At 37.2% G+C, this 25,171-nt stretch overlaps 2 protein-coding genes across 2 annotated transcripts; one reads left to right on the forward strand and one right to left on the reverse strand.

Annotated features, from left to right (window-relative positions):
• Positions 1-2: 2 nt before the first annotated feature.
• On the forward strand, positions 3-18,714 carry pusl1 (pseudouridine synthase like 1). The gene is made up of 8 exons (XM_030134263.1): positions 3-538; positions 617-677; positions 1,003-1,190; positions 5,586-5,732; positions 9,911-10,081; positions 15,349-15,403; positions 15,616-15,778; positions 16,617-18,714. Exons 1-8 carry the CDS (start codon positions 483-485, stop codon positions 16,631-16,633), a joined length of 858 nt encoding a protein of 285 aa, XP_029990123.1. The 5' UTR covers positions 3-482; the 3' UTR covers positions 16,634-18,714.
• Positions 17,202-25,171, reverse strand: ddx19b (DEAD-box helicase 19b). The gene is made up of 12 exons (XM_030134264.1): positions 24,971-25,171; positions 24,502-24,541; positions 24,334-24,408; positions 24,051-24,186; positions 23,704-23,796; positions 23,403-23,505; positions 21,621-21,735; positions 21,266-21,437; positions 20,934-21,171; positions 20,072-20,234; positions 19,245-19,436; positions 17,202-19,037 (listed from the first exon to the last, which is right to left on the reverse strand). Exons 1-12 carry the CDS (start codon positions 25,025-25,027, stop codon positions 18,976-18,978), a joined length of 1,446 nt encoding a protein of 481 aa, XP_029990124.1. The 5' UTR covers positions 25,028-25,171; the 3' UTR covers positions 17,202-18,975.

Consider the following 25,171-nt stretch of genomic DNA (forward strand, 5'->3'; position numbering starts at 1 on the left):
ACGCGGTGTACACTACATGCTACCGTTACCGGGCTCCAAAAAGTAAGGTCGCAATTGGAGTCATAAAATTCTACAAATGTACGTTTAGGTGTGTACGTACACTGCTGTAAACGACCAAATACGTAAATATAGTGGTTCGTCACACAGAGAATAAAAGAGGAAGGAGAAGCACAAGGTTATGTTCGTGTCGTGTGGAAAGTATTTTATGCTTTTGAGGTCGGTCGAAGTAAAATGTGTTAAATGAAATGGACTGGATTGATATAAACTACAGATGGTGACTTTATTTGACACTTCCGGACTACTATTAAAATCATGAGTCTGCTCGAATCTGACCTCTGTAGTCTAATTCTTCAGTAAAGGCGACCTTCAGATACTTACACTCATCATTTAATATATGAACTCAATTATCACTCATGTAAAGTTGAAGCTGTGCAATAATAATGATTGTATTCTTCCAAATATGACTAAAAGCGTCAAAGACAATGCACAACTTGGCACGTTATTTAATCTTTTTTCAGTATACTGGAACAAAATACAGGTTGGTGGAATTACAACGTAACTTATTAGATATTTATTAAATATTATGTTCTTATCATTGCTGTGCTTCTGTTTGCAGTGGTGTGGTGAAAGTGGGTCCACGTCAGTCACATGTAAAAGGGGTTGAGGACTGCATGCAGGTAAGGCGTCATTAAACAGTGGTCCTGTTTTAAAATAACAACAACAAAAAAAAAGGATTACTACTTCAACTACTTTTAAGTGTAAAAACAGATGAATAAGGACATAGATAACCAAACTGTACCACTTTGACAGAACCAGAAATGACATCTGAAATATAGTGATAGGTAGGGCTGGGCAATACATTAATTATTAATGTTATCACTCAAAGATTTTCTCTCTGAAAATAATGAAAAATGTCTAAATCGCAAATTTTTCCTCTATACAGCTTTCTTACTTTTTACAATATGTCAGTGTATTTTTATGATTTTCTGTGTCTGTGTTTAGGAAGCCATAAGCAGACTGAGGCCAGTCAACCCAGTATCTCTGTTCATCTCCAGCAGAACAGACAAAGGAGTACATGCACTCTGTAACTCTGCACACTTTGACCTCCAGCGTAAGGGCAACAAGCCACCATTTTCTGAAGACGTCCTTGCTCACGCCCTCAATTATCACCTCGGGACAGAGCAAATTAGGTGAGTAGAAATATCAATCAGACTAAAGTCTTCATATTCAGAAATTACTTCTTTTTATTGGTCACTAAGTAACTGATGATGCCACTCAATGTTTCATTCGACACAAACTGTATGTACAAGTTATGCAGTTTATTTATCCAAACATTAAAATCTGAAGATATGAATAGCACTGAATTGAATTTCATAGAGCATCATCATTATCATTATTATTATTATTTTTTATTTTTTATTTTTATTATTATTATTATTATTTTCAAATTACAGTACCAAAAGGTGTCTCCTTTCTATCAGTAGAGCTGCAAATAAAAGAAAATGAACATATGTAATTTTGAAGTAAATAAATACAAGTCTGTAGATCCAACCGTATAAACTGTTCTGTTTACCTAAAGAGGAGGACAGAGAAGGATTTTTCTTTGTTTTTAAAAGAAAAATCTACAGCTCAAACATCAACATCACACATATATGTTGAAATAAAAATGTTAAATAAGTCATTTAACTCTAAAGAAAGCTTGAAGATGTAATTACAAAAAAAAATTGGCATTTATTTTCCTGCTTAAAATCAGGAAGACTTTAAAGTATGTGGTGTTTGTCTGTGAAAAGGTTCTGAGAGCATTCATCTTCAATGCACCCTGAATTCTTTATATACTGTCCTGCCAAAAAAAGGCTTCAGTCTGGATTTAACTAAGCAAATAGGTAAGATCCCTCCATTGGATAATTACTGCAGTGATTGATATATTTCAGCTGTAACAAGTTGTTTAACCCTAACTCATGCACTGAGTAGCTTCTCATTTCTTAGACAAGTATCATTTTTCAAGAGAACATAAAGATTGGAATGTGTTTCAATGGAAAAAGGTCATGTGGTCTGATGAGTCCAGACTGACCCTGTTCCAGAGAGATGGACACATCAGGATGAGAAGAGAGGCAGATGAAGTGATTACCCATCATGCCTAGTGCTGACACTACAAGTCAGCGGGGGCAGTTTTATGGTCTGGGGTTGCTTGTGTTGGTCAGTTCTAGATTCACTAATGTTATGTGTCCAACCAATTTAAAACTTCACTATTTCAGTTGTGTTTCTTGTGAGGCATCATTTTCTTATTTATGCACAACTTGTACATGCATGATGTTTTGGGCATGACAAAAATATTGATACAGTCATAGTGAGGCCCTGTATGAGGGGTTGAATATTGCTGTGTGGCCCTAAATCTTCAAAAATGAAAATGAATAAGATCTTCAAGAGGAAAAGGTGATGTTTTTATAAACAAAAACAGTCATATAGAATTCCATCTAAAAAAAAAACTAACCACATACAGTTTCACAAGAAGCTACAACATTCTCTGTCTATTTCTTCAGTTACTAATGTTATTCTCTTACCTGCATGGACCCACCTACACAGGGGTCATGGAGTGAAAAGGGCTTAAGCAAGTGCACAAACAAAGGACACACGTCCATATGGCCACACTAAAGCACCAATGTCCATATCTGAAAAGATTTGTTACAGAAATAACTCTGTCCTCAATCTGTCCTCCCACACTACCTCAGTGCCCAAACTACTCACGATTTAGGAACTCATCAGTGTGCACATCTTAACTCTTTCTCTGACGAACAGATGACCTAAAGGAAAAACAACAAACCACGAATAAAACCTCACACAACGCTCATAACTCTTAATAATGTAAAATAATGATCTAATCAATAATCGACACATATGTGGCAGTGTTGAGTGAACAGGTCATAGTGAAAGAGGGGAGGCATCCCTCTCACCTGTGTTTGAGCATCACTTTTGTAATTAATCATCCCATTCTTCTAACACTTGAATTTGTTCAATTAAAAGATTTACCAATTTGCTTAAAATTATTGATGCATTGCTTAAAGACACACTTCTGACTGAAGCATGCAGTTAAAGTTGCACTGCACTGTCAGATTAATTTTTATTACATGCTATAATAGCATTTGTATAAGACAGTAAAATCATACTTAATTCATTTACAAATATGCTAAAACAGATAATAGTAGAAGAGAGAAAAAGCGAATAAGTGAGAAAGGTAGTGGAAAACTCAGTGAGGGGACCAAACAGATGGACAGACTGAATAAAGACAGAGGAGTGAGTGAAGCAGAAGGAGCCTTTTGGGATACTGGCAGGGAGGAAGCAAAAGGGGAAGCTCCCAGCATCCTGCTAATCCCTAGACCTGCAGAGAGAAGGTTAGAAAGGATTATCCCTGCTCTGCTTTTTGGTTGACAGCATCTAATACACACACATACATTCACACACATGGATACACATATCTAGCGGAATGGAAATTAGCGTCTTAATTAATATATGAGATGTGCTTAGACATTTATTTTGTGTTCATTTTTACAATATACCTAATTAATCAGAAACCCTTATAGACAAAGCAGCAAAATATTCATTAGCATCATATACAAATAGATTTTCTGTGCTCAGATTGAATAAAAGTTTTTCTGCCTTGATTTTGTGTGAAAAGAAATTTTCTCAGGAAGTTAGATCTGACACCAAAAACCTAGTCTTTCCCAGAAAAACAAGGTAAGAAAAAAGAGCAGCAAAGAAGATATTGCTCCAGGCACTTAGCTTTATAGTTCGTTGTCATTTAGTCAGTTGACTGCACACTGTAAAAAATACCTTTTCAGTCAGACTTCCCATTTTTTTTCTTTACGGCATAAAAATGGGCCTTAATTAGCCTAAAATGAATGCTTCTTTTCCCATAAGGGGAAAGTGCTGAGTAGCAAAATGGTGCCATGCCAAACAATGCCCCAGTTCCCAAATGTGTGAGGCCATGGTTTGTACATTGCTTATGAAATTTTCATGCGTGTGTGTGTGTTTGTGTGTGGTTTTTGGGGCAGGAGGAGACTGTCACTTCACGTTGGAGCAGGCACTGAGAGCAAACACGAGGGTTTCCTCTGCCACGTGTCTCACCCAATCTCCTCCCCTAGAAACGTAACCTAATTTTCCTGACTCTGCAGGCGAACACACAAGTAAACACAGACATACATGCACTGCTTTGTGCACAAACATGTGATGTGTGCAATATTTTTGATAATTGTTCTCAGACATAGGATACTCCTATATATTTACATGCCTCCTTCACCAATCATGACCTCCTGCATTCTCTAGCACATATTATACTCATGCATGAATGCACTGACTCCGTACTGTATGTACATGTCACACCGGAGGGTGCAGTAATATGGCAGTAATGTGACTGAGAAAACTCGAAGGTGAGCTGCAGTGCTTTGTTCTCTTGTTTCACAGATAGAGACATTAAAGTATGTCATGTCAGGATATCATTGTAAATTCCACCTGTGATTTGCTGATGGTGTTGGGTTTAATTTAACAACATTGAATAATTGAAGATTTGTGCTTTGTGGTATGATTAACAAAGTCAGGAAAAAGATGACACTTTAAAAGAAAGTTGTTTTTATTTTTAACAAAGCGTGTTCACTTTAATCTTTACTAATATTTCATTACAAATGGTGTTGGTGAACTCAGTGTTAATGCCTTCAAAACTTGCTATTAAATCATTAAAGGTTTTCAAAGCAGTTTGTGTCAGGTTGGCATCCAGGGTCATTCAGTCGCATCAAGAACTTAAACAGAACAAACACTCAAACTGTATGTCATTTTAACATTTCCCGCTATAACTTATTTACGTGTAAACTTGTTATGTCACTCCTTGTAAACACTGATTTGTTTCTTGATTCTTTCCACGAAGGGCTAATATGAAGAGTGACAGAATCGGGTCTGAAATGCTCCATTTGTCATTTACCATTAACAGAACTGAAGAGAATATTTTTATTATCATTGTAACAAGTACAATGAAATTAAAAGTGTTTATTCAGTCCCTGCATCAATTATATACAAAACCTGCTGTAAAAATACAATTACAAATACAGTCTCGAATTGGTTCACACCAGCTGATTAGATCAGAAAAACAAATGCTGACTGTATCAGTGTTATTACATGATTAATCTCTGCCGGTGTGTGTATATGTTGTGTATTAGCCATGTTCCTGCTGGACTCACATCACAGAGCTTTGACCTCTATTTCTGTTTTGATGCTAACTGTGTTAGAATAAGCTCTTGGCTCTTCAGGACTCTTGGCAGCCCTTTTAACACAACAGGCATGCTTTTGTGTAAAAAGCTGCAATGCTGGCATTTTTGACAATGCAGTGTTTCTTTCTGGCAGAATGAAATGACAGTGTTAACACCATCTGTGTTTAGGGACCGCTTTAGTCTGACTGAAAAATGAAAATCTGTTTCTTTTATTTGTCTCAATGTCCACTAGACTAGATGTATCAATGAATATTCTAATATTCCTACACATTTAAAGAAATAGAGCTAAGGATGTTGGCCTCCACTCTGACTCTTCTGTCCTCCTGTCAGGATCATCCGTGCCCATCGTGTGCGTGATGACTTCCATGCCCGTTACCGCGCCCAGTCTCGGACCTATGTGTACCGGATTGCTTTGGGAATCTCTCGATATCAGCTTCCGGTCACAGAATCTGATATGTGCTGGAGCCTCCATAACACGTAAGTTATCCCATTTATCCGTCCTGTTACCTCCCTTCCTTTGTGGATACATATCACTTTTTTCTCAAAAAGGAAAAAAAAAACAGAACTCACACTTTGTCTAACAAGTAGGTCCAGACACACACACCCACAAAAAAGCTCTTACTGAGCAGAAACAATGACATGAATAATCCACATGTGCCATGTCCCAACTGCAAATTAGGGCCAGTCAAACAGAGCAGGCATCCTAAAACAAACAAAGACAGACCAGGACAGGGATGGACAGAGCAGGGAAAGAGAAAAAGAGATTAAGCAGCTCGGGCCTCATGGCTTAGATGATGTTCTTTTAGCTGTGATTGGAAGGAGGGAGCGTGAAGAAACACATTTCAGGGAGCGTACGTATGAGCGTTTGTCTGCTCTTCACTTTTTTTTTTTTTTTTTGGAGAAAAGTAGGGCAAGATAAGCTGCGGGCTTATACACATGCAGAACAACACCCACGCACATTACCCTGACTATTTTTTGTTGCTTTTTACTCTCTCTTTCCTTCTCTCTTCCATCCTTTCTCCTCCTCTTCACCATTCCTCCATCGTTTCTCTCTCTGGCGTATTTGCTTCGTTATCCCTCTCTGGTTTTCCACATCCATCTCGTCTCCTCAGCAGCGTCCCTCCGTTCCCTCTTTGATCTGCCTCCTCTTCGTCATCACACCCCCTTCATGTCTCCAACTAAGAAAAAAAAATCTAGCCAGTCTCTGCATTTCTTTCAGGTGACACTAGAAAAACGCTAAATCATGACTGGCTTCATACAATTTTTTATTTGGTACATGATTGGAAGATTAGTAAAAGGTGCAAACATCTTTTCACTATTTTTTTAATTTATGTGTAAAAGTTGGTGGTTACTTTTAGTTTTATTGGGGTTTTTTGCAAGGTAATAAGTGTACATATTTATATCTCAGTCTCCACAGCCAAAAAAGGCAGGAAATATATCCACAGTATTAAAAATACACAAAAAATGGACTGAATAGCTTCTACAGGTTAGAGGCAATATTTAGTATTACCTCTGTTCTCATGTCAAAAGTTAATGCAAACATCATCTGAACAAAAGAGTTTAAAATGTTAAGTAGAAAAGGAGGACGCACTAAATTTTTGATGCTTTTATCTGGAAAAGCTGTTTTTTTCTTTTGTTTTTAATGCTGTATATATTTCACATATATCCTGATTGTCGACTGAGAATTACGTGTTTTTTTAATTTTTCCAAACCTAATTGTTGTCTAAGACTTTTATACAGCTGTGTATGTAGAGTATGTCTTCCGCACTTTTTCCATAGTTTGAACAAAACCTAAATAAATCAGGGGCATAAAAAAAGCATGATCTAAGATGAAAGGGAAAGAATATCCACATTACAAAGCAAACAATAATACATCTGGTTTAGACATGTGGATCTTCACTGGCCTCCTAATTCAATTACATTCACTCATCAACATTTTGGATGCACAACAATGTATAATTCAATTTTCTATATTGATGTACATGGCTACTTTTTCATCAATTAATACAAGCAGTCGGATAAATCTGAACTCCCTTTTAGTGAAATCAGACTCTGTAACTACCCTCCCAAAACTTAAGGCCAGACCCCAAAATGAACCACACAACTATTGTTGGGTTGGAAGTAAAATACATGACAATGCTGAAACTATTTTTAAAAAATTAAAGTAATCCACTGATGTTGGCTTGAGCATGTTGGTCTGTTTGTTGGTTCGTGACAGTGTGTTGTTCACTAACATTACTTGGGGCTTCCCTACTCATCAGTGTTCAAAGATGTTGCTGACATTATCTTATTATAGCTATGAGTGACATTTAGTCGGTCTGTCCACAACTTGGTGATTCGTCCCTATAGTGAAGTGGGCACCAAAGTACATTTATTCATTGTTTTAATGGTGGAGGATCAGTAAATAAAGCTGCTGCTATAGCAATTCAGAATGTAACTTCTATAAGTCTAAACCTAAAAGCATTTGAGAACTAGTGGGCTATAAAGTAACTGCACCTTTTCTAAACCATATCCTGTGTGACTTACCTCGGTATGTGTAAACATTACAGAAACAAAACGTAAATCCTGTTCAATGCATCTCAGATAGAGGTGTTTAGATTCACTGACCTCATGATTCAATTTGTATTCAAATCCAAATCCAAACTGTCAAATGAGAAAAATAAATTATACTGTTCATATAGATTTGAAAAAAGTCAGAACAAACAGTACCAGGCACAAGAAACCCCGCCCCTCGCACGTATTGTAGCTTATTTTGGCATTGATCCAGCTGATGTCATCATGTCTATGTGTGTGCTGATGTCAGCATATCAATTCCTTCTATATATGTGCCAAGTTTGAAGTAAATTGAAACAAAATTGATGTTTTTATAAACATTATAAATTTTGCCCAATATAAGTAAATGGGAGGGAAAAAAAGAATTAAAAAAAAATCATAAAAAATTTTTACTTTGACCTACTTTTCCCAAAATGTAATCACATCTATTCTGGGTCACTGGCAATCTGTAAACTCAATTTGGTGTGAATTCAACCAATAGTTTTGCTGTGACAGACATGTGAAATTTTGTTCATTATAAGTAAATGTGGGGAAAAAAAAGATTTTAAAATTCATCAAAAATTTGAACTTTGACCTACTTTTCCCAAAATGTAATCAGATCTATTCTGGGTCACTGGCAATCTATAAACCCAATTTGATATGAATTCAACCAATAGGTTTGCTGCTAGAGTGTTAACAAACAAACAAACCGAACCAAAAACAATACCCCCTGCCTCCCCTTTGTGGGGTGGGGTCGTTATGGGTTCTCTCTTGTAGGAACAGTCTGCATACATGTGAACTGTAATGAAAGTTCAGAAGCAGCAGAGGTCCTTGTTCTTTATTTATGTCACTGTGATGTGTCAGTTGTCAGACGAAGCAAAACTTTTTCAACTTTTGTTGGAAACTTCAATACTGAGCTATGAAAGGAAATAGACTGGCCCAGTTCTGTTACACAGGCACTGACATCAAGCACTTTTTTATTAATGATTAAAAAAATAGGCCTTAACATGAGCATTAATAATGATCTGTTAGAAGTTTTATTTTTTGCAGTGCTCTACCACTTCATTCATGACTACTTCACGTGTTCAAGATTATGCATTAGCGCTTAACATTTTAATTAGTGACTCACTCTCCTCTTTAAGTCTCTGTCTTTCGCTTACTGTCAGATCGTATTTAACCAGTAACAGAAGAGTAAGACTATAGAGAATCCGAGCCCCCAGCCCATCCTCATTCACAGACTCAAATGAGTCAGTCGTCGACATGCTTTGCTCTCTCACGTGGAGCTGCGCTTGAGGAAATTTTATATAAGTTATCCTATAAATTATTCCACCGTGAAAGCCTGAGCATGGCAGTCTGAGAACATGCCTTATCCTAGTGTTCATTTAATCCCAGTTTCACACTGTTCAGCCAGTTCATAGATGTCTGTTGACCTTACTGTCTGTACACATGTTTGTGTGTATGTCAGTCAACATTGGCCTCTAAATGAATCCAAGTAAGAGGAGGAGCAGTGAAATATATTTTTTTTAATACTCAACGGATTATTTTATTTGTGCAAGTTAAAAAAAAAAAGGTTAATCAGTCAATTAGATTGCTCATAGGTGTGAATGTGAGAGTGAATATATGCATGTGGTGGCCCTGTTATGAACTAGCGACACATCCAGGGAATCACATGAATTAATCAGAATCACCTTTATTCTAATAAACTCATACAAGGTATTATTTGCCGGTAGATGTGGTCTTTCTAGTAAATTATAAATAAAATATATAATACAAAATGTACGAAAACTAAAATAAGAAAAAAAAACTCTCTATGTATATGTAAACTACATGAAGACAGAGTATCAACTTATATACAGTTATTGTGCAATATTTTTGAATGAATGAATGAGTATTTTTAAAAGTCTCTGAAATGTTTACCACACATACAGTAGATCGGAATAAAAACAACACATTGAAATTGGTTGACAAATACAAACATGTCCTTCATTTTCTTGTATGTGTTTATAGGCTGGTCCAAAATGATGGACACACTGATGTGTAACGACAGAGAGTTAAAGTGACCAACGTGGTGTTTTTCTGCGTGACTTCATGAACTTATGAGTCTTTTCTTTCTGTCACATCAGGGAGCTAGATATGGGAGCCATGCGCGAAGCTGCTGCTGTGCTGGTGGGGACCCATGACTTCAGCAGCTTCAGGGCGGTCAACGCTGACCTGCCTTTTAAAAACCCTGTCAAGACATTGGATGTGGTCAGCATACAACCTGGAGGCTCCTTTGCACAAGCACACTTTCAGAGGTAGAGGTTCTGGATGGGTTAGTTTGGTTTTTTGCACTGCTTTGAAAAGGTGTAGCAGCAAAATATATTCTACAAAAAGAACATGTTCTAAAAAAGTCAGTATCAGTCTATGTATGCTATGTAGATTTAATTTGCCATCAGAGAGCACTTTTCATTGTGGAATCGCCAGAATAACCACATTTTACCTTCTAGATCTGCTGCCTCAATTGGTTACTTTCTTTTAGTTATTGGGACTTTGGTCTTTAACCTGACAGTTCATACTCATCAAACAAACCAATCAAGGAGTCACTTCTGCAAAGTAAAACTGCTGTTTTGTTAATGGGGTCTTGGTGCGTTTAAACTCATATACAGTAGTAAAAAAAACTTTTCAGACACCCTTATAATTTTACAGAACCTCAGATATTATCATGAAATATTTGTGGAAAAATCTTTATTGTGTTTCAAATGGTGCAGCTGCATCAGCCAGACACAAAGAAATGCAAATATATATACTTTTTTGCTTTGTTAACAAGGAAAAACAACTGGTGCCAGGCATAACAAACCCTGCCCCTCGCACATATTGTAGCTTATTTTGGCATCAATCCAGCTGATGTCATCATGTCTATGGTGGTGATGTCTGCATATGAATTGCCTCTATATATGTGCTAAGTCTGAAGTAAATTGAAACGAAATTGATGTTTTTATAGACATTTGAAATTTCACCCATTATAAGTAAATGGGAGAAAAAAAAAAAAGATTTTAAAAATTCATAAAAAATTTGAACTTTGACCTACTGTTCCGAAAATGTAATCACATCTACTCTGGGTCACTGGCAATCTATAAACCCAACTTGGTATTAATTCAACCAACAGCTTTGCTGCTGGAGTGTTAAACAAAGAAACAAACCGAACCAAAAACAATACCTCTTGCCTCCCCTTCAGGGATGGGGTAATAAAACTCTTGACCGTTTCAACATGTCATGCTCTAGATTTGTTTCATTATTTTGCTGAAACATCCAGTTTTGACCTCGATGAAACAGCATGTGCAGAGGGGAGCATGTGGATTTGGAGAAAGGAACAATACTTGTCAGAGTTCAATGACTTGAGAGTGATTCTTAATGCAGTATATTACAAATGTATGGAGTGTCCAGAAACTTCTTTCCACCTCTCTATAGTACTTTCACAGACTTCCACTTGAAGTAGAGTGGAATTTAGAGTATTTGTCTCATGTGTAGAGCTTACATTTGTTTATTTTTGTAAATATTAAGAGCATCTTTGTGTTTCATCATTATAGATTAATATAATCCTTTACAGGTCATACATGTGTTAGTGTACAGTAACATTTTTGACTTTAAGTAACAGCTGAAAATTCTAGGAATGAGACAAAAAACTACTTTCAAGTGGAAAATCATTTAGTGTTTGATTTAATGTCACAGCATGATGCCTTCAGGGACAGGAGGAACTGCAGAGGGTTTTCCTTGAATGTTCAGCACATTGTTCCTCCTGGTGAAGCCTCCTGCTGAAGGTGAAGAAAGGTCAAGCTGTCACACTGTCTGTGCAGACACCTCTGGACACAGATCAGAGGAACTGATTATTCCAGAAAGAAGGGGGAATCTTAAAACATTTCTCATTGTTGCATCAACCGAGGCTGAAGAAACTGGTCCAAGTTTTGAATCATTTACACTCACTTCACTCAGCCAACTCTGCATATCGAGCCTGAAAAAAACCTCTTCAAGCTTCAGTTAGACTCTGATTCTGTTTGATATGTTATTTAGTTGAATCACAGATCAGACCATTTGGGATCCAAACTCAAAACTAATGAAAAATAAATTTACAGACCTATTCGTCTTTGAGATCTAGATCATACCTAGGTTAGAGCTTCCATTCATGAAATTACTCAGACACAGTATTAAAGAAAGTAGTGATTAGTACCTTAGATAAACTGAGTCATAATATCTCAAAAGAGGTAACAATGTAGATCATGTAGGTGATAGAGATGTATTTGCTCAGTATAATGATATATAAGATCTTTAGACAGTGAATTTACATACACAGAGTTCTGGTGGGGGGTCATGAGGGACTTGGGAGACGTCCATGGATGTCACTCTGCATGCCAAGTAGAACTTTCCTGGGCATTAATTATTTGCTCTGATAATATGACACAGTATGGATATGAGCGGACTGTTAGCAGCTCTCAGAGTAAATGTCACTTAGTCTCTTAACCCCAGCACACACAGCGCATTAGCATCAGGGTCACAATCTGGAGCAGCCACAGATTTTACAGTGTGTCTGCACCAGGTAGAAATTTCAACATAAATAGTCGCATTGTCACGAGATACAAACATTTTGATTTTGTTTATTCTCCACAGAATTCCCATGAATGGCCCAATATGTGCTAACTTTAGCCTCAGTCAGGTTGTGGTCCTATAGAAAGCCTGTGTGTTTATTTTTTAATGAGGGTCACTATTCTAAGTAGCAGTTATAAAACGGAGGAAGGGAAAAAAAAAGCAAGCAGTGAATTATTGAAGAGCAAAAGGTTGAGCTACATTTTTGATCCAAAAACAGTGAGTGGTGAGGCTGTGAGGTTTCTGGGTTTGGAGTTATTTTTTACCCCCAGGAACGGTTGATCTCATCATCGTACATAAACAAACAGCAAGTTATGAAGCTTCATGTCAGTCATACTGTACACTGACTGTATGATGATGTTCACTGTAGCTTATGTCATTTTTATTAACAGGAATTGAGTCTTCTTTTTCCAATCAAAACACTATAACTCTAGGTATAGTTTAAAACTAGTGAAAATCAACCATCACAGTCTTCAGTATCATTGATAAACCAGCAGTCCAGCTTTTGATCCCATCCCATCATCCTCCACAGCAGACAGAACTGCACTTTTCTTTAAATTGACATTTCATGAACACTGAGTTGGGTCAAAATTTAATTGAAGGACTTTTTGAGTTACCTTTACAGGATAACATAGTTGACATTTTTGCTGTTTTGGGCCTAAAGTCAACATAACCATAAACACCACTGGCATTTTAAAGAAAGATTCTTCTAAATATTATATTTACGACTGAGTAAAATTGAAATTGAAAGTCATTTATAAGATATTGTAGTACCACCCCTGGTATAAGAGTGCAATAACTACACACTTGACTCACACACTACTTTATATTAAATAACTCAGAAAGAGGAGAAAGAGCATATCTTAGAGTCTTGCCAGTGTTTTCTCAGGAGGAAATGACATCATGTGGAGCAGGTCATTTAATGTGGAATTAACACACTTCCTTCAGAGGTGTTTTTGTAATGGGTAACTTAGTTGAAAGTGATTTCTCAGACACAGATACAATTTGTTCTTTTCCGTATAAAATGATATATTGCCAGAAAAGAAATCTCTGTCATGATTATCTGAACTTAATGAGAAGAACACAATCAGAACTAGAAGCACTCAGAGAGCGCAGACCTCCGCCAAGGCTGATCAGTGGCCCCCCCCGTGGGCCCCCCCACCCCCGATCACCACCAAAATTTAATCATTCTTCCCTTATCCCATTTCCAACAAACCCCCAAAATTTCATCAAAATCTGTCCATAACTTTTTGAGTTATGTTGCACACTAATGGACAGACAAACAAACAGACAGACAGACAGACAGACAAACAAACCCTGGCAAAAACATAACCTCCTTGGCGGAGGTAACAATTTTTGAATAAGCTCATTTTATTATTGTTTAGCTAATTAGAAGGTGGTTGTTATTAAATTCAGATGGTTATTTAGTTGACATTTTAGTGCATATAGTCATGTATTAATTTGTTTGTTAATCATTTATTAATAAGTGTTTCCATAATTAAATAATTATGGAATTTTTAAAGACATGATCACAATGAAACACTAGTTTTTTTTTACTTTCAATAAAGATGTATGCAAGATATATCCCATGGACTTCAAAATTCCCTCAATTATATATTGACCCAGTTTGTCATCCAGTTTATTCTTCCAGTTCATTGTTGATCTTGAAAGCAGCAGATGGGAGGGCTTTTCTTTGTTTTTTTTTAAGAATCTGAACAGGTCATGAGTCAAACATATTAAATTTGCTACAGTATAAACAGAAACACAATAAATACCAAATTCTTAGATTTGAGAGGATAGGTATTTTTGGTATCTTTTCGATTTTCAAACATGCCTTTTTCCCATCAACCAACCATTGTTTCTATTTTTATTTGCTTATCAGTGCATCAAATGGAAATAGATCTTAAAATAGTTCTTTTTGTCTAGACAGGAAAAGCAAAAGTGCTGATCTAGCTGCAGGATGACTTCTAACACTAAAGCTTGTTTTTATCAGTATTTGTTCGATCACTTCAGGTCGTACATGTACACATATGTAACCGTCCACATGTAAAGATGCCATCCCTCAGCCTACAGTGCTGCTGTAGAAATCAGTCTCTGCTCCTTAGACGCCGGATGTAATCAGACGGCAAGCGCTGAGTCAAATTTGCATTTGACCCACTTCTTAACATGAGCCTGTTCCCTCACTTCGCTCTTTTCCTCCCAAAATACAAAGTCAGTTTTGGGGAATAAAAGGCGGCAGTGGTTTAAATGATGAAACAACATACATCAGGAGGAGAGATACTGACTGTCACAATGCAGAGGAAACACATTCACAATTTCTATGGCACTACACATAATCCTGTTGGGCCTAAGCTGCAGTGGCATATTCAGCATGTGACATTTAAACAAATCTGTGCACGAGGACGGCGTCAGCCTCTGTCTGATGTCTGGCATAAGCATGAATGTCACATCTGACTCTGTCCACACGCAGTGGGAGAAGGATTGATGTGTTAAACAAAAGAGAGATAAAGGAGATGCACATGATGGACATGAGACAGGAGGCTTTTTCAGCTGAAAAATGACTTTCATTGAAGGTTTCAGTCCAATCTAATATGATTTTATTGAAACTATTAATGTGAATGTCTTTTTTTCCTGCTATTTTTTTAATTTTAATTTTTTATCCACATTCTTTATATACTTGTCCTTATAAGACTGAGTAAACCTACATCTGAGAATAATTTGTGATTTATTTGGCTGCTAAATGACACTTTAACTGTTGTGCTGATATTGAACCTTTAATACTTTCAACTGTGGACTGTCACCTTGTCATTATTTAAGGTCTTTATTATTTTATTAATATTTTATAATAATGATGAAATTAACATCACAGACAAATTTTATTTAGTAGCGTTGTTAACGGTTATTTGTACACACTTCATCAAGTTTATGTCCTTTTTTCCCCCAGAGAGATACCATTCTGGGAGGTGACGTTTAAGAGTAGATCATTTCTCTATAAGCAGGTTTGTTCATCTTCATCTATTAGTCTTTAATATGTCTGATAACTACTGAAAGGAGGCTTGTGAGTGATTGTGTTGTAAGTTATTATTAAGAAGCGCCATCTGCTGGTGATGACTGAAACAGCTCATCAATCAAAATCAGCTAGAACAAATAAAGCCTGTTATTTTCAGGGTGTATTATGAGTAAAAGTATTTGCAATGGTTTTGTGGTGCAGGTGCGTAGGATGACAGGGGCCCTGGTGGCAGTGGGCCAGGGCCAGCTCTCACTACCACGGCTGAAGGAGGTCTTGGAAGCTCGAGACACACGCGCCTACCCACAGGGCCTTGCTGCTCCGGCCCACGGGCTGTTCCTCACCAGAGTGGACTACAGAGAGACAGGTAAGGAGGCAGAAACACAACCCCAGCACAGAATAAGAGGCTGAAATTAAAACTGCAGCACCACAACAGATAAGTGTCACTAAGGTGGTATTTTTACTCCCAGCCAGTGGTGACATCGGTACCTGTCATCTTCTTCCTCTCATGTTTGCTGTGTTTCTACTAGAATAGAATATATGTCAATGGCCTGTCACAGTTATTACATAATCACCCTATTGCTGTTATTTCAGGTAACTAAAGACATTGCAAAATGGGTGACACTTTTTTTTTATTGAAATATAAAAAACTATTTCTACATCATTTTACTGTTTGACATTAGACTGGTGCTGACCTGGTCATTATCACTGTCTTCTTTATGTATGAAAGTAATACACATTTATATTTACATTATGTCAAATAATGGTCAGTGCAGTTTTTATGAAGCTGCAGATGCCATGTTAATCATGTTCCACTGTGTAATGGAAATAAACTGCTCTCCATCATGTGCTCTCTTTTCATAAATTAACTAGTGTTAGATTTATACTAGACATAAAAATAGACAAAAAAGACAATTTAATCATGTTGGTCATTTTTATATCAACTAAAATTTCATTATTGTGGAATCCCTGGTGGAACCATTATTTGCTGTATATCGACTTCAATCTTAGACCTTTTTATATAAAATTGAGGCTGATACTGAACAGTCAATAACTTAAATATAGCTGTATGACAGTTTAACTTTTTGATATAATTACAATTAGGAATGAGGCTATAAATGCCTCTACATGTCTATAAAAAGTCTAATCTATATATATTGTGATTAAAAGCTTCTGAATTGTCTCTCTTGTTTTCCCGTTCTCAGATCTGCAGCCTCCGTAAAAGGACTATGGAACACCTTTAATCCAGTAGTCACTCATTTGTGAATTCTAATACGTTTACTTGAACAAGTTTGTTGGATCCCAAATCTCTTGTATGTTACAAATAAATTTTTGTGTCATTTTTTAAAACTTTACTGCTGGATTCTTTTCCATTTCCACACTTGAAATAAGCATCAGACTAAATACAGATGAACATCTACATGTTCTTTAATTCAACATATTAAGAATACATAACTGTGTCCATGAATGCAGCTCAGCTACAGAATACCACACACCTTGAACCTATCATTGTCTACACATGACCGTCAGGTTACAACAGACAGTTTGCTTTAAGCCTATTCAGGCAGTATTACTGCTATGTATACATGTATGAACTGGGTTTTGGTAGGTTCAGACAATTATCAAACAAGGTATACAACATGTGGAGAAGAGTGTTAAGTTCCATAGCCAAAACTGCTTTGTGTGTCCATGGCTCTCGTACAGTGGTATTACATTATGGATCAAAAAAGTGCGCACACGCTCACTGATAATGTATACATCCAAGTGTCCAAATAAAACTGCATACACTGCTTCTTTACCTAAAAGTCTTCACAGATCATTCTACTGGATTTTTAGCACGCACTCGCTTCTAATTTGGCTGCTTCTGCTCACTGAGATGAGTGATTTTCAGCAAGTTGTCCGTAAACAGTCCATTAAAACCAGACTTCCACCGACAGTCTTCTCTGTGCCGGTGGGAGTCAGATGAGGTTTGTAGAAGGTTCAGACTGACCAATCACTGCTTAAGTGTTCCAGCGTATTGATCAAACACACCAGACGTCCTTTTCCATGTCCTTAATTTGTACAGTCACCCACTAATGCTAGGTTAACTGGTTTAGACTCACTGTATTCAAAATGCTGTGTCTGTCAAAATTGAACCTCATGAGGAATGTTTTTTCACTTCTTAGAAGTGTCAATAATTCAGTCACACTTTACCTAATATTTTAAATATGTACACAAGTACATGTTTCCTATCCATGCGACCATTTCTGAGCAACACAGTGAATCTGATTGGCATAGGTCCTCTGGTCCGCAAATCAATTCAGCATTTGGTTTCAAGAAGATAATTCACACATCCTGAAGACGCTCAAAATTCAATATATAATCAAAATTTCAAGTGTTAGTCAGAATATTAAGCCCAATGTCTCAGAATATCAGTAACAAAGTCATATGAATATATAATGCACTTGAGGAAGGCATTGAGTATTTTTTTTAACTCACAATCCTTAATAACAGCACAGTCTGGGTGAAGAATGTAGCTTAGCTCAAGTCAAACTGGAGACCCTGATTGAAAAGGATTATGTGGGACAGTGACAAAAAAGGGGAAAATGATCACATTGGACCTTAATGGCTATATTTTGAGTAAAAATGAGGTTTGAGGTTTTGTGAGACTGATGAAGGAAAAAGACTAATGATTAATGCTCTGCAGTGGCACCAAGCCCGTCATAATAAAGGCTGGAGGAGTTTTTAAAATTCTATAAATAACATGCTTGTGAAAAGTGTGGTTGGTTGATGATTGATAACTGGCGAAACACAGAAATATCTAAATGACTTGGAATTAGTCATGTGTTATCACTCTAAGCAGCCTTGTCGGCATTTAACTACACACCCTGACACTAAAGCTGAGGTTAATTCAGGATTCATTTGTCATGTGAATACAGGTTGATAGTATTTGATAATAGCTATCACATGTTGATAAGTTTGCATAGACCCTTAAAACCCAACCATCACCATCTCAGTAAAATAACATTAATGATTCGGAGCAGCATACCCAAGTTCACCCTTTGTACTGATTTTGGTGAGCATAACAAAGCACAATAAAAGCTTTAATAGTCAAAATAATACAGTTACATTCAGCTCTAAATTTGTTCCATTTGTTGTTCAACTTTAAAATTTTGTGACACATGAAATAGTTTTTTCTGCATTAGGATTTAAGTCAATCTTAACATAAGCTTGCGTGCCACCTCCAAAAAAGGTCTTGAAAATCCATCTGTGTTCGGTAAAACATAGTCCAACATGACCTCTTTTCGCAGCATCACGACAGCACAAAATAAAAAAAAAAGAAAAGCGCATACGCTTTATTTGAAATAGTACAAAGAGTGAAATGGGGTATGTTCCAGAGACTTACAAAACACTCTTCTGAGAGAAGACATGTCCACGTGTAAACAAATGCTGTGTCTGTAGTTTTCTCTTTCTCCGACTTCTAAAAGAAATAAAAGCATAAAACACTGTAGGAGCGCACAGTCCTTAGAGAGCGAAGGGAAGGGATGTCAGGTTGGCGCCCTTCATGCGATCACACACTCCTTTTTAACTGGCGATTTTCTCAATTTCATCCAGATCATCTGTGTTCAGTTTTTCAATTTTTTTATCTGTAGAGGGAGAATTAACAGGGTTTGTTATATGGTTGATGCCCCAAAACAGGTAAATGTGTTGCACTCAAAAGGACACTACATTTGCTGTTTATGTAACTTTTATATCATACATTCTACATAGACAGACGTTGAAAATGCACACAAAGAGTGAATATGTATGAACAGAATGTATGAAAAACAATGCGTAGATGGTGTAATGCTTACTGAAATGCTCCTGGATCCTGTTGAGGATGTTCATGCTCATCTTGCTGTCCACCATGTTGATGGCAAGTCCTCTTTTGCCAAATCGACCTGTACGACCAATCCTGTGCAGGTACGTCTCATTGTCTGGGTTACCATCTTTGTCTACTGGTAAGTCAAAGTTGATGACCACAGAAACCTGCTCTACGTCGATACCTAAAAGTCAGAGAAGGGAGGAGAGATTAAATAAATCTGGTCAGTGTTATATTCAGGGTTTCTACAGGGTTTCTACAAGTTAAATTTAAGACTTTTTAAGACTACTTAGAACTGAATTTAATGCCCATTTCCCAACCATACATAGTCAAGCTTTCTTGGGCGGCGTGCACGTGACTAACGGCTGCACGTGTGTTGGGCTGAATGTTCTGTGATCATTTCTCACCAGGGGCTGTAAAGTTAGTGATAACTGGTTCCTAATTCAATATAAATTGTTGGGTTGGAACGGGTAGAACTGAGTAGACTAACGTTACTTAGTTTGCAGCTTGGACATTTCCCAGACACATTTTAACACAACACAGTGAACAAGTTTATGGCAACATAACTTAAGACCTACAATATCACATTTAATACCTTTTAATGACTTTAAGGTATTAAATGCAGATTTGTAAATTCAAGACCCCACAGGAACCATGTATATTAAAACACCTATTCACAGCATAATGGAACTGTCATATTGAATATGTACACCTGAGCATCCACTTTCCATGCCGTTTCAGTACCAGGCAGTGGGACATCAAACACCTAAACACACACATAAGGTGGTTGTTCCTGTTGCAGCAGTAGTTGGTTCTTACCTCGTGCACAAACATTTGTAGTAACCAGGACCTTCTCCTTTCCATCTCTGAAGCGTTCAATGACTGCAGCCCTCTGCTCCACCTGCATTTCTCCACTGAGCAACGCCACCTGGTGGCCCTCTCTGGACAGCTCCCCTGCCAGCCAGCCAGCAGTTTTCCTCGTCTGGATCACAAATGAGAGAGAATCTATTGTAACGGCTAACAGAGGTAGCAAAAAACTAAAGGTTGGACAGGACACAATGTGGCGACTAAGCTGAAGAGTCAGGATGAAGTCACCCAGATGAAGACCTTGGTTTATAATTTGCAGGCTAATGGTTGAGCAGCAAGTTACTGAAATGCAGACATGAGACACACTTAACAGAATAAACATAATTTGGTGTTTCAATAAAGTGTTAATGTGTTTAATACAGGTAATTAATTTAATTTAAATCTGTTTTTGTAATTAACATTTAGATAGATAGATAGATAGATAGATAGATAGATAGATAGATAGATAGATAGATAGATAGATAGATAGATAGATAGATAGATAGATAGATAGATAGATAGATAGATAGATAGATAGATAGAGGGTGATGTAAAACAAAGAGGGAGATAAATATCTATTATTAATGATATTTTATGAAGGGGTGAGATTAAATAAGTTGCACTTCTTCCCACCCCTTTTCAGGCATCTAAATTAAACTATTGTGCTGTTCTTCTGTCTAAGATTGTCTTTTGACTTTTGTATTATTATTTGTGCTTTACTTGTTCCCATATATGTTAAATTTCATGACATGTTTGGAATAAATCATCAAATCAAATAAAACGTTACATCTTTACATTTATAGTGGAGGGGTCAGCAAAGCTCGAGGGAACTCACATGGCAGAAGATCATGGCCTGGGCGATGGTGATGGCTCCATAGATATTACAAAGGGCTTGGAACTTCTCCTCTTTGCAGTTACACAACACATAGTACTGTTTGATGGTATCCAGTGTCTCCTCCTCTCTCTTCAGCTTAATGATGTTGGGGTCAGGCACGATGCGCTGAGCAAAGTTCCACACGGATTCTTCGAAGGTGGCAGAGAAAAGCAGCATCTGGCAATTTTTAGGCAGCATCCTGTGTGGTGGCAGAGAGACAGCTTAAAAAAAAGAAATATAGACGATCCATTTTACTTCAGTTGTTTTCCTCTTCATGGTAGCTTTATCCTGACCTCTGGATTCGGATACTCTGGTCCTGGTGACCCTGTGTGGCGATCATGACGTCAGCCTCGTCCAGCACAAACACCTTGATCTTCTTGGGGTCTATGAACTTGAACTTAGTACACCAGTCCAACATGGTACCAGGTGTGCCAATAACTATCTGTTCCTGCAGCTTCATGCCCGCTGCACTGCAACATCAGAAAGACACAATTCATGAACACAAAGCCACGTCATAGCTGGGTTTTATATTAACAGCAACATCTGCTAAAAAAATAGAAGTTAAACAGAGAAAATGATGAAAACACAGAAAATTTGTGTTGTCTATTATTCAGTATAGTATAGATGCAGCAATGAAAAAAGCCTTACACTTATTTCCTCTGATAGCGTAGACTAATTTGACCTCAGGATAGTGTTTTCCCATTTGCTCGATTACCTTTCCAGTCTGAAGTGCTAGCTCATAGGTAGGTGACACACACAGGCACTGGAGAAGAGAAAAAAGGGATTATGGTTATTATTTACACCATATGGCATGTCACTAGGGATGGGAACTGAAGCCTGGTATCAAACAGGCTCTGGGGCTGAATTATTAAAGATGAGAGCATTAATAAGTTCCAGCATTAACAGTTGTATCACTGCTGGAGAATTAAGAGTAAGATTTATTTATTCTTAAAGCCATCTATTATTGCTACATAAACACTGTGTTGCACATTTTTCTAAAGTAAATGGGAAAGCGTTCAGTTGGTGACACAAGTACTACAAAGTCAGCAAAAGTTCATCACACACAGTTTTAATCTTGGTTTTCCCTTGGATGTGACAAAATAAAATTCATCTTCACAATCAACTAAATACAAACATCACTTGAATATTAAGCATAACGTGCCCGCACTTGAAAACCCTCTGCCTTCAGCCCATGCCAAAGTTTTGGCACATACGGACGGACAACGAACTGATAACAATAACCAGTGGAGAGGGCTGAGGGTAAGAATGACCATTAACTAACTGACTGTTTAGCCATGGGAGTGTCATAGGAAACCACTGCCACACAGATCAGAGAAAGGTTGGCTTTAGAAGCAGTTAAAATATTGGTTAGAAAAAGTCCTACATCAAAATTTACACTAAAGCACAGCGGGAACGTTGATCATTTACCCGTGATTTTGAAGGAACTTTTCCTCTATCCCAAACTTTTCTGACAAAATACCTAATAGGGGGTTGGACTTTTCAGATTCCCCGGAATTCTTGAGGGACAGGGCTGTGCGCTAAAGAACACTGATTGGTGGAACACACTTGCAGCCTTCCAAAAATTTGTAAGTCATTGTGCATCTGTGTCTTTTCCTAGTAGATAATACGGGTTTATTTTTGTAATGTAGTAAAACACAACGAACAACAGTACTGGAGCGTCCTCCATCTTGGCGTATTGTACAAATAATGATGCAGGCCTGTCACTCACAGTTTATGGCTTCATCATGCTTGTTTGGCCTTCATAGTGCAGTTTCTTTTACCACTCCCACATGACATCAGCCTGGTTTAAATAGATTTTCCATAATTTTGAGATGCAGTGGAAGCATAAACCACACAGATGACCAGAAAGTCTTTTATCCAGGTAAGTAAATTCCCAGAAATCAAACTTCCTTGAAATATTGGTAGAAAATGTGCTACATTAAGTCATTGTTTATATTAGTTTCACGTTTCTATCATAAAATCTGTTTTTGATGGCGATTTGCACAAATCAACGATGCTGCAGTCTCCTAATGAAAAAAAAAAGTAAAATGTACATTATACAGTCATGGCCAAAAATTTTGGCAGTGACACATGCTGACTCTTTGCATACATATAATTTATTTGCCAATGAAAGCCTTTAAAACAAATGCTTATGAACATTCCTCAATTTACCAGTAAGTGTGGGGGGAAAAAAAAAAAATCTACAAACCTGAAATAGAAAAACATTTGGCTTGACTGCACATATGATTTAAATATGAAATAATTTAAACCGTAACCCTAGCCTAATGAAAAGAACAAGCATTATCAGCAAGAGTAGTAGTGGTTTTATTAAAAGCTTAATGATACCCATCCCTATATATCACAATTATGAACTTTTACTTTACATCCATTTAGAGATAATATACAAAACCAAAAGTTGTGAAAACAAACCTGGGGATATTTGTTGTTGGGATCTACGTGGCTGAGCATGGCAAGAACAAAGGCAGCTGTTTTTCCTGTTCCTGACTGTGACTGAGCGATCAAATTCTGTGGACTGGACAAAGCAGAAAATCAAAAGATATAGCAGAATTTGTATCAATAAGAACTGATGGAAGGGACATTAGGTTTATAAAAACTGATGTAACATAATACAATCATAAAATATACATTATACATTTGACATAATTAATGGGAGGGGAGCCAGACTGCTATGCTAAATGACTGAGATCCAGATTCAGGCAGTGATACTCACGGTTCAGCTAACATCATAGGTAAGGCAGTCTCCTGGATTTTAGATGGTCGGTTGAAACCCATGCCATACACACCTTGAAGCAACTGTGGTTTACTGCAAAGGATAAAAAATAATTTTCAGCAATATCTATCTATCTATCCATCCATCTATCTATGAATTTAGAAACATTAAAGAACCAAATTATTTTACCACTTGAACATATTTTGGTAAGGACATAATTCAGACATATAACAAGTAGCAACCCCAGAGCAGAACTGGTTCAGTCTTACATAAAATTTAACTAATACTCAAGGAATTAAAATTGTTTCTTCACATGAGATAATAAATAGACAATTAAATTTACTTACAGTCGTAGCTCCTCAAAAGATTTAACGGAGTTAAAGCGGAGAGTTTGGATCCTTTGAAGAACTTCCACTTGATTAGTGGTATTGACAAGATTACTTCGAATCAATTTGTTCAACAGTGACTGTGCTGCTTTGTCCTCTGGAAAAAAACAACACAAGAAAAACAACATTTAAATAAACTAAAGAGACATTAAAGATTTTTTGAAAAAATACAGTCTGCAATGTCCAACACCTTAACCAGCAGGTGGTCTACAGTAAAGAGATGATACTTGCTCATATTGCTCACCTTTATCATCATCATCTGAGGTCTTGTTGTTTCCATCAACTTCTGACTTCGCAGCTGCACCACTTGAGTTTGTCCCTGCAAAATAAGTGTGGGAAACATAAATGGTGATAATAAAATAATATAATAAGCAGTAGCTACATGTTAAATTATAGAGTTTTACAAACGTACCGTTTTCCTCTGGTCTGTCTTTGATTTGCAGACTGCCAATCTGTAAGAAGGAGCACAGATTTACTGAACTGCTGTATTGTCATCACTTTAGGATCAGATTACAGAGGGATACTGGGGCTAAAATAAAGAACTGATCAACCCTAGAGCCATGTTGGAGCCTCATTTGCTTACAACCCGGCTAAGTGCTAAAGCTAGTGACTTACTAAGCACGCCAGTATCACGACTCAAGCTAAGTTAGCTCTGACGCCGAACCGGTATCTACTTTAATAAATAAATGAAAACACTATTGAGCCAGGCTGTCATATGCGCTAATTCATGCCCCCGTAGAACTGTCATCAAATAATTCCAACACTGTAAATGTAGACTAAGTAACTGATTATTGTTAACAATGTAGTTAGCAGAGAAGGCCATAGCATCCTCTAAACATGCTAACAAGACGTTAGCTTATGTTGCGTAAGTTAACATTTACCGATTCCGCCGCAGCTTCTTGCTCGTCCACCGCCTGGGCCCAGGAGTCTGTAGCCATTGTGGAAGGTTTTTTTCACGGTAGTTATCACACACTGAATGAACGAACTAAGAAAGCTGGCTCAAAGTGAGGAGGACTCAGTAATGTAAAAGTAACTACTTCCACAATGGCGTGCCCAAACCGACTCCGCGCACTTGTGCAACC

The sequence above is a fragment of the Sphaeramia orbicularis genome, chromosome 5, assembly GCF_902148855.1.
Source record: "Sphaeramia orbicularis chromosome 5, fSphaOr1.1, whole genome shotgun sequence".
Classification (NCBI taxonomy): domain Eukaryota; kingdom Metazoa; phylum Chordata; class Actinopteri; order Kurtiformes; family Apogonidae; genus Sphaeramia; species Sphaeramia orbicularis.

Bases quoted from the DNA above. Each gene is read 5' to 3' on its own strand.
- pusl1 (XM_030134263.1), top strand. From the start codon at position 483: ATGCACAACTTGGCACGTTATTTAATCTTTTTTCAGTATACTGGAACA. The intron at 1,191-5,585 runs GTGAGTAGAAAT...TCCTCCTGTCAG, and splicing joins CTCGGGACAGAGCAAATTAG to GATCATCCGTGCCCATCGTG. The intron at 10,082-15,348 runs GTAGAGGTTCTG...TTTTTCCCCCAG, and splicing joins GCACAAGCACACTTTCAGAG to AGAGATACCATTCTGGGAGG.
- ddx19b (XM_030134264.1), bottom strand. From the start codon at position 25,027: ATGGCTACAGACTCCTGGGCCCAGGCGGTGGACGAGCAAGAAGCTGCG. The intron at 23,506-23,703 runs GTGAGTATCACT...TGCTTTGTCCAG, and splicing joins CCTATGATGTTAGCTGAACC to TCCACAGAATTTGATCGCTC. The intron at 19,038-19,244 runs GTAAGCATTACA...CTCCCTCTACAG, and splicing joins CAGGATCCAGGAGCATTTCA to ATAAAAAAATTGAAAAACTG.